Here is a 12,949-nt window from a genome sequence, read left to right as displayed (position 1 = left end):
CCCAAACCTTACCATTTCATCTCAAAGTTACATAAATGCGCTAAAGTAGATGTAGGTTATGCTTGAAGTCAGTGCAAAAGCATCCCTTCCATTTCCTAATGACCGAATATCATCTGTGAAGGCTTGATACTTATAGTCACTTTACATATGATGCTATGTTAAATGTCTGAACTTCTTGTGGAAAACTTTTTGGAGCTGCAATCAGCCGATTGTGATCAGAATCTCCAGAAATGTGTGTGAAACAAAGGTAATAAAAATTTCCCATAGGATTGGGTTTTTTTTTTTTTTTTATTGTTATTATCATTATTATAATTGTAAGAGAGACCAAGTTGCAAAGTTTAGATGTTGTATTCTGTATGAAATATTGTGGAAAGCATGAAAATGTTTGCCTGTTTGCCATTTGAAGCTCAGCTTTTAACACTCTTTCTGTCAACTCATAGGAAATAAGAGGAAGGAAATTACAAGCACTACATATTTAGTGATTCCCTTTATTTCTAGATACAACAGTGTCAATTTTGTCAGACTGACATAAGAATTGAATAACATTTGATCGATATTGTCGGCAAAATAATGTCCTCATAAGCTTTGTATGGTCATTTGATATCTGTTGTCAAGGAAAGAATAAAGTTTCAGCAATTGTCAGCAGTGTGTTGTTTCATGACCAGAGCGCAAAATGTCTGCTTGCTTTGTGGATTAGTTTAACCAGGAATAATGCAAGATTGGGATGGAATTTTTTTATTGCACTTGAATTGAAAACATGCCATGTTACTCCGTTTGCCACCCCGCTCCATACACTAACATTGAACAAGCATATGGTGATATAAAACGCTTTTGTTGTGCTTGGCAAGGTTACAAGTGATCATGATTCATGACATGTGTCTTTGTATTCTCAGAGAAGTCTGGCTGAGCATTTATGTCAAGGCACAGAGTTAATCATCAATAACCATTGTCAAGTGGTGTCTATATGATACAAACAACATTACAGACATTGAGGAAAATGATTTCAGCAGAAAAGAAAAAGTTCTATGCTCCATTGTGATGCCAGATGTTGTTTGCAATGAAAGTTTACAGGGAACTGGAGAAAAAAACAAAACAACAACAAACTGCCCGGTACGTAAATGGTGACTAGGTGTTCTGTATTTAGTGTACTTCATAACACAGCAACCAAAAACTAAAGCTGTTAACTACATTCAGTCATAGAAATGACTTTGTTGCCCTTTTGAGAGCTCTTTTAGGCAAAATGCCAGAATAAGAAGAGAAAGACCAGTGCCTATTTGTCACTGCTTTGTATGAATTACCATTAATCTGTGACATATTAGCTTTCAGGTATTGATAGGGGGAGGTAAACTTTATAAGGAAAGACCAGCAGGCTTCAGTGTTCTGTCCTTCAGTCCCTGTCAACAGGAAAACCACTTTGAATGAATATTTGTCGATGTATTCATGTTTACCGAATTTTTGCTTCCACAGCGGCTTCACATAAGCCTAGTCATACTAGAGCATATTGAGCCAACAAATGCCAGACAAAATTGAACATTTCAAAACATGTTATCATCCTTTACCAAAACTAGAATAGTTCGTAACTTGTTTAACATTCTTTGTATTCATAAGCTATTTGGAAGAACTTGCAGAGATTTTTTATTTTGAACATGCATATACCGTGGCGAATGGTTAAAACAAAAGAAATAAAAAGAAAAAATGGGGGTGCATGAGCCCCCCTTTAATTTTGCAGAGGCGCGCCTTCCCTTTACGGAATTCCTGGATCTGCCGCTGATATCTCTGCAAATCCCTGTGAATGTGTAATGAATACATAGAAAGTCAAACAAGTTAAAAACTATACTTGTATTAGCAATGGATGCAAATGTATCTTGAAATGTCCAAAATGTTGGGCATTTGTTGGCTCAATATGCTCTAGAGGAGAGGAGAGCTGGTTGCACAGTTGTGATGATCATATTGGATTTGCAGTTGAATTGAATTGAATTATGAACAGTCAATCAGTTAGCTAACTATTTTGCCAAACACACAATTATCCATTCTTATGCCAGGTCTATGGGGTCTGGTGAACAATGCTGGCATCTCAATAGCCTGTGGTCTACAGGAATGGCACACGAGGGAGGACTACCGGAAGGTGCTGGACGTAAACACCCTTGGCATGATGGACATGACCCTGACCTTCCTGCCACTGGTCAGGAGAGCCAAAGGACGCATTGTGAACATGGCCAGCACAGAGGGACGCTTTGCCATGCCCAGTGGAGCCTATGCCGTCTCCAAGTTTGGTGTTGAGGCATACTCAGACTCAGTCAGGTATTCCTCATTAAAGGACATAATGCCCCCATCCCTGCTCATCTGCATAAAACACACATACACATTAGAAGCACAAACCAACCCAATACTTATAGTGGCTGGTATCTTCTTCCAGGAACCATTTCTAATGAGGTCAGCTGAGGGAAACTTACAAATTCTTTCAGATGGAAAGAAAATATGATATTCTTTCAAAAGGACAACTGCCACAAAGAAGTGATTTTGTACTATATTTGTAGCAGGTATGCTTACATGATCCAGCGTATAAACTGTGAGTGTGTTTTTTATGGCAAGAAAGTTGTGTGATTAGTTGCAGATACACAGCTTTTTATAGGCGGTAACAATTTTTGCATCTACATGCATTGAGCATATTTTTAGAGTCATCCTTAGCCTGACACAACTTAATTGATATCTTCATGCTTTCCATCTACGCACATTTCTCGCCATGAGCTGAATGATGTATACTTCAACAGGACCGTACTTCCAATCTCACTTTCGGAGATGAGCACCATCACTTGATTTTGACATGGTTGACATGTGTAAGGCTTATTGGTAGTTACAGTTTCTCTGCATTGCCAGAAGATTATTTACTTCCTTCCTAGAGAAAACGTTTAGAAATTCAACTTGAATGACTCAAATGTATTTTCCTTATCATTTAAATCCTTAGCCCTTGACCTGCTTAAAGCCTTCTCTCATAAAAATTGAGACTTGTCTGAGGCAATGTTGGTGGGATGGCTGTGTAAAAGTGTGGGGTGTGGTGTACAAATCAAGGTTGTATTACAGTGCTTGATTTGTATAATTTGTGTTTCACCCCATTCTGTAATACAATGTAATTGTAGAAAAGCAAACACATAGTCAAATGGTCAAAGCCAATGTAAACTTTTCAAATTTTTCTGCTTCCTTCATTAAGTAGAGGCAGGCTTGAAACTGCTAGAAACCTTTAGGATGCTAAAGGGTTGAACACACCTGGATTGCTGAAGTTTGGATAGAAAATGAGGCATTAATGTCATATTACCAAGCGGACAATATTTCAATGAAAATATGTTGACGATTGTTTTTCTATGTTACTTGTTAATGCAGGAGAGAGGCCAAGATGTTCCATTACGGCATCAGTGTTTCCATCATAGAGCCAGGCTTCTTTAGAACCAGGATATCTAGTAAGACCAACTTCACCAGGAACCTTGACATATCCTGGAACAGGCTGAAGCCAGAGATGCAATCAGAGTACCTGGAAGAGGGATACCAAAGGCGTAAGTTGAAAGCAAGACAGGAAATCATTTATTGTCAGATTAAGGTTCTGCTCTCTAGCATCTCATAGTTTTTGTTTTGTTTTGCTGTTTTGTTTTGTTTCTTTGGGGTTGGTTTTTTTTTTTTTGGGGGGGGGGGGCAGGAGGGTTACAAATTCTTAACAAAGATCAGCCAGCATATGAGTTATTCAGCTGTGTAATTGTTGTCTAACATCAGTTTTAAACAAAACCAAAGAAATACACAGGGGGGAAAAAAAATCAGTAAATTGAGGCTTATATGCTGCTAGCATGCTAGCATATGTTTAAACTTTCTTGTGTTCCTTCTGAGTTTTGCTAGGAGAATGTCTTACTCTGCATTATTTTATTTTGTTAGATTTACGTAGTCCTTCAAAAACATCTCATGCTGTAGTATTTTTGATATTTCTGTGTGATAAAGCCTCACCTTCCTGTCTGTAAACCCATCCAGCACAAGCTGAGAGTTTGCTTGGGTGGAAGCAGACTGTAAATCCAGAAATTTTTGCCTGCATGGAACTTTTGCGAATTTGGTGAGGAGCCAAGATTCTGGAAAATAAAATCAAAATTCATGCAAAAGATTTTGTCTACACAATATATTGAATGCCAGTACACTGCTGTAACAGTTCGACCTTGTGTCACAACCAATATGATTGCAAAGTGTGCATTTCCAAACTATGCTTGTTTAGTAGTGCCATGGAGGTATACCTCCTTGGTGGGGCACATTCAGTTTTGTTGTGCTTTTAAATATCGATCAACCTGCCATGCGTGTTCAACTACCGGTAATCCCTGTATTACTAGTACATGTAGTATGCTCATTTTTCTTTCATGGTCAGCAATTCACAAAACAAAAGTTTCACACCTTGAAAAAGACCATCGGCTAAAATTCGTAAAAGTTTCATGCCACAAATGTTTCTGGTTTCAATTTCAATTTATTTTTCATATTTCTCAATGAAAAAATACATTAAATATAACAAAATCAAATAATACTTGATATCCAGCTAGGAGACATACATAGAATGTTGCAAACATATAAAACATAGTGGTCAATATATGAAAGTTGGAATCTGAGAATGAATGCTAAGAAATATGAAGGAACCTACTTAAAAGCAAGCTTGTCGAGCGTAGGTCCCAGTTAAAATCGAGCTACAGATTGAGATTGACAGTAGGGAGAGAATGCCATGTATTCTTTGAGGAAATTAGCACAGCAAACTGATTTGAATTCTTTTTATTTGATCATTACTCTTTTAATTCTGCGTGTGGTCCCAGTTGATGTTTCTGATGTCTATTCATAGTATAGAGTCTTTTCCATGCCTTAGGTAAACCAGACGTTACAATGGCATAGGAAACACTATTCCAGATTGCACCTCCTGATAATATACACTTTGATAAAGGTACATAGACATTTGATGACCTGGGGACAAATTTTTGAAGTTGCGCAGAAGCTGGTACATAGTGCTGGAAAATATCCCTAATATCACAGTGCCTTTCATACTGCTTTGTGAATAGCATTATTAGAAACCTGCAATAATCACAGCAAAGCTCAAGACATGTAATTTGCTCACAAACTAGAAATTAAGCATATGAAATGTCTACAAACACTTTACATTTTCAGTGTGCAAACTATCGTAGGACTGTACATTTGTCTGCAATTTGCATTCTGATATTTCTGACAGCATTGCACTCTCGATTTCATACACAGTACGTGCAAATGTCAGCAGCGTCCTGGACAACCACACATCAACAAAAATCCACCGAGTCACTGATGCCATGGAGCACGCCCTTTTCTCACGATGGCCCAAGACACGATATGCTGTAGGATGGGATGCTCGGTTGCTATGGATACCGCTCTCCTACTTTCCAGCTTTCATTGGTGACTGGGTGATAAGCTTAAATGGTTTTCAGATTCTGAAGAACAATCGATGAAAACAGTATTTGGCGGTGATACTGCTAAAGGGGAACTACTTCTTGGAGCATTATGGTGTACTGTTGTGTTATAGCTTCCAGAATTCTACGATATGTGTAATCAGCACCTCTGCCATTCTATGCCGATGTTGTAGAAAAGATTTGCCAGCTTCAATGTAGTTCAGAAAAGTTTCTTTGATAGATTCATTGGCAAAAGCAGTTCATGCTGCAATATTGAAACATTATCACTCTGCAATCACATTTGATGTATTTCTGACTTTCACTATCACTTATACTCTTATGTGGATGCTTAGTGTGATTAGTTCTACATAGCAAATGAGATGCATCATCTATTTTCCTTTTCTGGACCTCTGGTTTGAAGCGTTTATAGATAGTTATTAGACACGCAATGCAACGAGTAACAAAACTGAAATGCCATAATTGTTTAAATAGTGGCACAGACAGAGCTGTATGTGCCCTTTGTATTCCCAGGTCTGTATTCATTCTTCATCTTTTTTTAAACTAAACATAATGACAGTTTAGAAGTTATTATATTATTGATTTGGGTAAAATAAAACACAAATATCATAGAAATTGTATATATCAACATCTATTTTGTATTTGTATTTTTAGGTAGCACTGCCACCATTTATGAGCAAGAACAGTTTAATACATTTTGTTGTTTATATGGATTGACTACTTTAAGACATATTGGTGAACTTACCATGAATGTTACACTTACAGCTATGACTTCCTAATGATTGTTACTCAGCAACTGTGAATGTTTATTATGTATACTTTTATGACGTGTGATATTATGCTTTATTGTCAATGACATTAGCAAATCAAGTTGATACAGTTGGGTCTTCGAATAGTTTGGTGAATATATGGATAATCAGGATATTGATTCATATACCTCTTTGTTCAGAGATTTCTAAGGATTCGTATTCATTATTACTGGTAATTCTATTTGTTTTTGTCAAAAAAATCATCTGTTTCTTTTGACTTCACTGTTTCTTAGTTCAGTAAAGATGGTATGAATGTTAAGCATTTGCAATTAAATCCTCTTAAGAGGAATAATTGCTATTTCATGAGGGTAAATTACAGATTTCACCGACTTGCAATTATTTCAAAATACTGCCCTAGGGCAGGTTATGTTATAGTGTATTCAAGAAAAGATGGATGTTTATACACATCCATTCACTAATGACTATGTTCATAGCAAAACTCATGATATAAGAGTGCAGATTCTTAACTTCTCATCCAGCTAATATTTTGTTGCATGACATTCCTGTCTGTGAATATTACTTCAGATTTTGCTTTTGTAATCCCCACAAGTACTGCAGGTCAGAATCTGTCTCTGTTTTGCTGCAAATACCTTAGCATGATGTGATAGTCTCTGTGATTTTAGATTCTGTTAACGTGTGTTGTTAGGAGTGGAGGGCTATGTACTGTAAAAGTGGAAATTTTCGTGATGTTGAAATTTGCGCACATTTTGCACAACCAGAAACTAGTGCAAAAATAAAAGCATGCAAATATTTTTGCTTGCCATGTGTTCCAGTAGTTGATGTCGATTCTGCGGAATTAAAAACACGCAAAATTCATCTTTTACCCGGCAGAGCGCGAAAAATTAGTTGCGCAAAAATATCTACTTTTACAGTATGTGTTTGTATACATAGAATTGAGATGATGTACTCATCTAGTGGTTTGTACAATGTACAGGTCCTGACATTGTGGCCATGTCACTGTCCATCTGGTTTTCAAGGAGGAAACTGGCTAGATGTTTGTTGCTATTGGTTTTGTTTACACAGATTGGTTCAACGGCACCAATACTGAAGTACAATCCTAAAACGAAATAATCCTGACTGGGCCTCAAACAGCAGATCTGGATATTCCATGATGATTGAAGACAGTGTCCATTGATGGGCAGCCTAAAAAGTACTGACTGATGGTTGTCTGGGGGAGGGGGGTGGGAAGTGTTGATTTTGTCAAGACTTGATTGAGCCTAGGGTGTATATCACTGCACATGTTTTGGGCTTTTTGTTTTATTTACTTACTTATTCATTCATTAATTCATTCATTTATTCATTTCATTATTTTATTTTATCTCATTTTTTTTTTATTTATTCATTTGTGGATTTCCTTCTCTTTTTTTTTCCTTTTTTTTTTTTTTTTTTTTTTTGGGGGGGGGAAATATACAAGAGGAGCAGTGACCAGGACTGTTGTTTTTATCTTCTCTGGGGTGGTTAATGGTGCTAGTGTAGCCTGAAATCATTTGCTGATAGTTTCCTCTAATGGTTTGGTTTGTAAAGACAAATGTTTCAAAATTATGCTGTATCCTGCTCCACATCTCCAATCATTTCTGTACCTGTAGGGTAGCCTGCAAAGTACTTTTCTTTTAATTTGTTCCTTACTTTTGACTTGACATGCATAACTACATGCACTATAGGTATCAAATGGTTAACTAGATCTTGCGTGAATTATCTATCAATCTTTCATTCTTCTTTCTTTCTTTTTTTGTAACCATCCATTCATTCCACATTACATAGGGTTATGTGTGAGATAGGTGTATGACAGTACTATGCAATGCTTTTTCCAAGTTCTAGCTTCAAACGTTATGCACTTAGGAAGTTCAAATCAAGTCTGGATATCTTGACTTTGCACAGTCAGTGCCAGTCAGACCGCAGCACCCGATAATTCGCTCGTATTTATTCAACTCGTATGCAAGCCCGCTCAAGGCTTGCATACGTAATAAGCTGCGTAAGGGGATTTTGTCCTTGGGCTCTCGGCAACAAAACTACAACTTATATTCACAAATTTGGTATCAAATTCAAGGAAAATACGTAAGCTATTGTCATGTGTTACTCAAATGATTGTAAATGAAAAATATCATAGCGTAATTTGAGCTTGAAAAATGATGAAAAAAGTAATTTGTGTAGTACACGTTCAAGACGTCAAAAAAATACCAAATTCACCTTGCGTCTCAATGGAAATGCATTATTTGGTAGTCCATTTCTTAGTCTTTGTATCCATGTAAATATCTTGACAATTTGTTCTTAGTCCGGTCAGGAACCAGTAAAATATACATCGATGTCAGTGCTGGTCAGCTTGAAACCGTGCAATCTCAAGAGTAAGCTCTCTCATTGGACAGCGCTTGCATTCAGCACTTGCATTACGTCATTACGCTGCTACGGTTTCATGCCGCGTGCGTGCATAGCGCATGCTTGCATACAGGCACGCGTGTAGTTCTGTGCTTCGGACTTGCGTGGTACGCGTGTAAGACAGACTAGAAGCTTGGTACAGCGCGCGCCAGGCACCGAAATTACACTCTTTCGCGCCACTGTACACTTTGTGTGGAGCATACTTCCGGCTTAGGAGTGAATTTTACAGACATTTCAAAACGGAAAAACTAGTATAAATCATGCTTGTGTCTCCTTGACTCCAATATATGATGAGCATCTAAGTTTCCTCTCTACGAAAAAGCCAAAATCAGAAACAACAGTTTCTTAATCCGGTCAAGAACCAAAAATGAACTTTAGACAACAAAATCTTCTGTGAAAAGCAGGTAAAATTTACGCAAATTCAACTGATTATATCGTCATGATAAGAACCAATATTAGACACCAATTTGGTATCAAAATAAAGATCAAAGTCTGGAGAACAACTTACCGTGACTTGTAACCATGATGAATGTATGTACAAGTCGCTACACTGTGAAAACCATAGCCCTGTCAAACTCTCGCAAAATCTCACACTCACGAGACACCTTCAGATCGTCAACGAGAGTGCTGAATAAATCTTGCCAGATCGGCTCATTAGCATACGTGCTGCGGTCTGACTGGTGTGGAGAATAGTGTTGTGGCTTGATTTCACATACATGTCAAGTAGGTACAAATTTTTACAATTGCAAGGCTTTTACTCCCTGACACTGACTAGTATGGGGCCATTTTTTTTTTTTTTTTTTGGGGGGGGGGGGGGAGGGGAGAAACAGACATCAAACACACTTGTGCTTATATAGTCAGTTGTGGAAAATCTTGCTTTTGTTCCAAACTCTTGCACATCCATGCACTCACGTTGTGATGGAGAAAGTTTTAAGGGTTACAGCTGTTTAGGTAAGAGGATGAAATTGTGAAGAATTCCATTGAGTGGTCAGGAGTGAACTATCCTTGATGTCTTGATATTGAACATGGAGTTAAGATTAACTGTAAACCACATCGATAGCTTCACTATATACATGATCAAACATGGAGCTAAAAATGTTTTCATGTTAACATGTCAAAATTGTGAAAATTGGATTTATGCCCATACATTTGTTGAAGAATATGTCAGTATGCACTGGCTGCCTGTCATAATCAATCTAAAGGAACATTCCGCTAAGTGGAAGTGTATTTGACAAAACTTTACATGTGTCTGAGGAAGATCACATGAAAATGGCTTGAAGGCCAAAGGGCTCCAAGAAAACAGTTGTGATATGATCTGCTCAGAGATAATTCTCTTTTTTCTCACATATTTTGGGAGAAAATGTGACATCAGGATCCATATGTGCATTATCTTGATTTAAACAAGAGATTTTTGCTTTTCATGTATCATTTTATTATTCTGCAATGTTAATGAGGAAGGATTTTCATCATACCAACAGGAATATCATATGAAAGCAAGAGATTATTAAGCACAGGGGTGAAGATTTGGAGTCAGAGTTTTCTTCATTATATGTCTCCCTCTGTACACATGGAAGAAAAACTCATACCCCACATTTTCACCCCTCTGCTCAATGTTCTCTTGCTTTCATTTAATATGCCTTGTCTGCCTTGGACTATTCAACATAACAATTTCAGAATTTCGGAGCTTGGGTATTTGTTTCAAGTTAATCGTGCCACTGCTGGCAACCAGAGATATAGCCTGGTGGTATTTTCGCTGTTGGGATCTTAGTAGATGACAGGTTCGATTCCCACTGGTTCCTTTTTTTCCAACATGTTTGTTAAAAATGTAGATCAGCAGTTGTGATCTTACAAATTTAATGTGTACAGAGGGAGACAAATCAAAGAAAAACTGATAAGCCATAGGAATGCCATATCTGGCCATGAGTGATTAGGGAAATATGTATATTATACAAATTATTATTGGTCAGATAAAAATTCCCATGTAGAAAAGCAGTGAATTAACATGTATCAGTAAATCAAAGCATAAGATGAGGAATGGCCATATAACTAACTTCATAGGAGACAATTTACTGTTGTGATGTATTGAGTACCACATATGCTATTGCCAGAAACAAATCTGAAGGAGGAAATATGAAATATGTGTGAACATGCATGAAATGATTTGCTACACCATTTAAAAATATTTTGGCAAATTTACGTGTTCTCAGAGTTGTTGTGTTTTTCTTTTTCTAATGTTTATATGAAGACATGTACTGCCAAAGACAGAGTGTCAATACATTTTGTTGACACCAGCAGCAATATTTTATGCAATTTTTCTCAACAATGTGCATCTAGCAGCATTTCAAGTATATTCATGTTTTCTTATTGACTGTCCTGTTGTGAATCATGTGTTCTTAATTATTGGAAATTCTTCTATGAGTGTATGATTAAGAAGCTGTGCATTGTACATATTAGAAAGTTAACATACCAGGCAATCTCATCAACATTTCATATATTATGGATTTGTGATGGGCTGAATATTGTGGGGATGTTTTCCCCATATAAGAACACTTTCATGATTGAATAATTGCATGTGTAGCACAATACATAGAGCTTTTTTTTTTCATTAATATTCTATACAATGCCATAACCTGAATGTCCAATGCATGTGATTTAGGGGAGCAGCACATGCATGATCTGCACATATGAGGTGTAACAGCTGCACTATGCACACATTGGGCTTGATGATAATGCTTTTAAAATGGCTACCACAAAATTTAAAGTTGAAGTTAGCATTACTCTCAAAGTACTTTGACTTATACCCATGTTATATAAAACATGTTGACTTTTATTGCCAAAATTATAATATTGAGTGTTATTGCCAAAATTATAAAATAGCGTGTCAAAAATCTTGGTTTTTTTTTTTGTTGTTGTTTTTTTTTGGGGGGGGGTTGGGTTTTTTTTTTTTTTTTGGTTTTTTTTTTGGTTTTTTTTTTTTGGGGGGGTTGGTGCTGTCAAGAAGAGGTTAAAGTCTGGAAATGAAATCAAGGGACTTATAACCTTTCATGATGGCATAACAAATCCTTTTAGATTTACATTCTCTATGCACCCTCCCTCATTAAGTATCATTTGTATAGTGTTGGCTCCAGCACTTTTCAGGTGGGTAGTCAGGTCATTAATAGTTCAAACACAAATTGTGCAAAATTAAACTAGCTCTCATCTTGTTTTAAAAGTGCATGTCATACTAAAAAGCTATACAGTGCACTCCTGTTATGACGAACATGGTTATAACGAAATCTCGGTTACAACAAAGTAATAATTCAGATCACAACATTATCTGCTCTATTTTTTCATTGTTTATTCGTTTAGTTATAATGAAATTTTGATATAACGAAAGAAAACTGCCAGTCCAGAGGACTTTGTTATATTGGGAGTCCACTATACATGACTTCTTCATACTTGATTACATAGAGAGACTCTAATTTTTTTTTTTTTTTTACTGTCTTGTCCTTGAGCTTGTATCTTGAGTAATCTTATATGAATGAATGTCTTTCCCAATCAGACTCATAGACGCAGCAACCTCTTACTGTCTGACTAAACTCTCACTAAATGGCTGAGTAGTACCATTTGGTTCAACTCGTATTGATGTATTCTACAGCATAACAGGTTGAAGTTTACTTTGTCCTTCATGCTAACACTTGTATAGTGAAATTATTGGAGTTCATGTATAAGTTACATACAGTCTCAATCTCTGTGTTTGTTAGAAGTAAAAACTTCATTGTCATCCTCTTGTAGCCATATTCATTTCACAGGCATTAGTAACCTTGTGATAGTCCAATCCACTTAAAACAGAAGCACACCTCAACTTACCTGCTTTCCTTCCCGAAAGTCAAACTGATACTTGATTCAAAGTACACAACTCAAAACTGCTATTGTGATTGGAGGCAGGGAAACCCCTCCAAATAAACCTTCAGTATTTATGAAATGGAGCTAAGTTTTTGTCACATCTTTGCATGACATACCTGTCTGTAAAATTTCTTCTAAGTTGTAATGTATGTGCAGATTTATAAATACATTTCCCACTCAGACTGGATAATGGTACGTTAACTGTTGTTTCATTAGATGCTGACAGTTCATATGTTTTCATTCTTATTCCAGTATGGGAGGAATGATTATTGTAAGATGTATCCATTGTGCTTCTACTTCAGGATTGCTTAAGCTTTAACATATAGCTGTTGTTTCGTGAGTGCCAGTAAAAAGTCAAAAACAGTCATGGTGGGGGGGGGGGATGAAAGAATGGTCTTGTCCTTTCCAAAGTGATGGAATAGTGTGTTGTGTGAAGGATTC

General features: G+C 36.8%; 1 protein-coding gene across 1 annotated transcript in view; it reads left to right on the top strand.

Moving 5' to 3' along the window:
- LOC140243475 (retinol dehydrogenase 16-like) overlaps positions 1-6,443 on the top strand; it is a 53,008-nt gene extending 46,565 nt beyond the window's left edge. The window contains exons 5-7 of the mRNA XM_072323147.1: positions 2,043-2,301; positions 3,379-3,548; positions 5,260-6,443. Of these exons, the coding sequence (XP_072179248.1) occupies positions 2,043-2,301; positions 3,379-3,548; positions 5,260-5,483 (653 nt within the window). The 3' untranslated portion in view covers positions 5,484-6,443. The remainder of the gene's footprint in view (positions 1-2,042; positions 2,302-3,378; positions 3,549-5,259) is intronic.
- The last annotated feature ends 6,506 nt before the right edge of the window (positions 6,444-12,949 follow it).

This window comes from Diadema setosum, chromosome 20 (genome assembly GCF_964275005.1).
Source record: "Diadema setosum chromosome 20, eeDiaSeto1, whole genome shotgun sequence".
Classification (NCBI taxonomy): Eukaryota; Metazoa; Echinodermata; class Echinoidea; order Diadematoida; family Diadematidae; genus Diadema; species Diadema setosum.
This window is presented reverse-complemented; position numbering and strand designations above follow the sequence as displayed.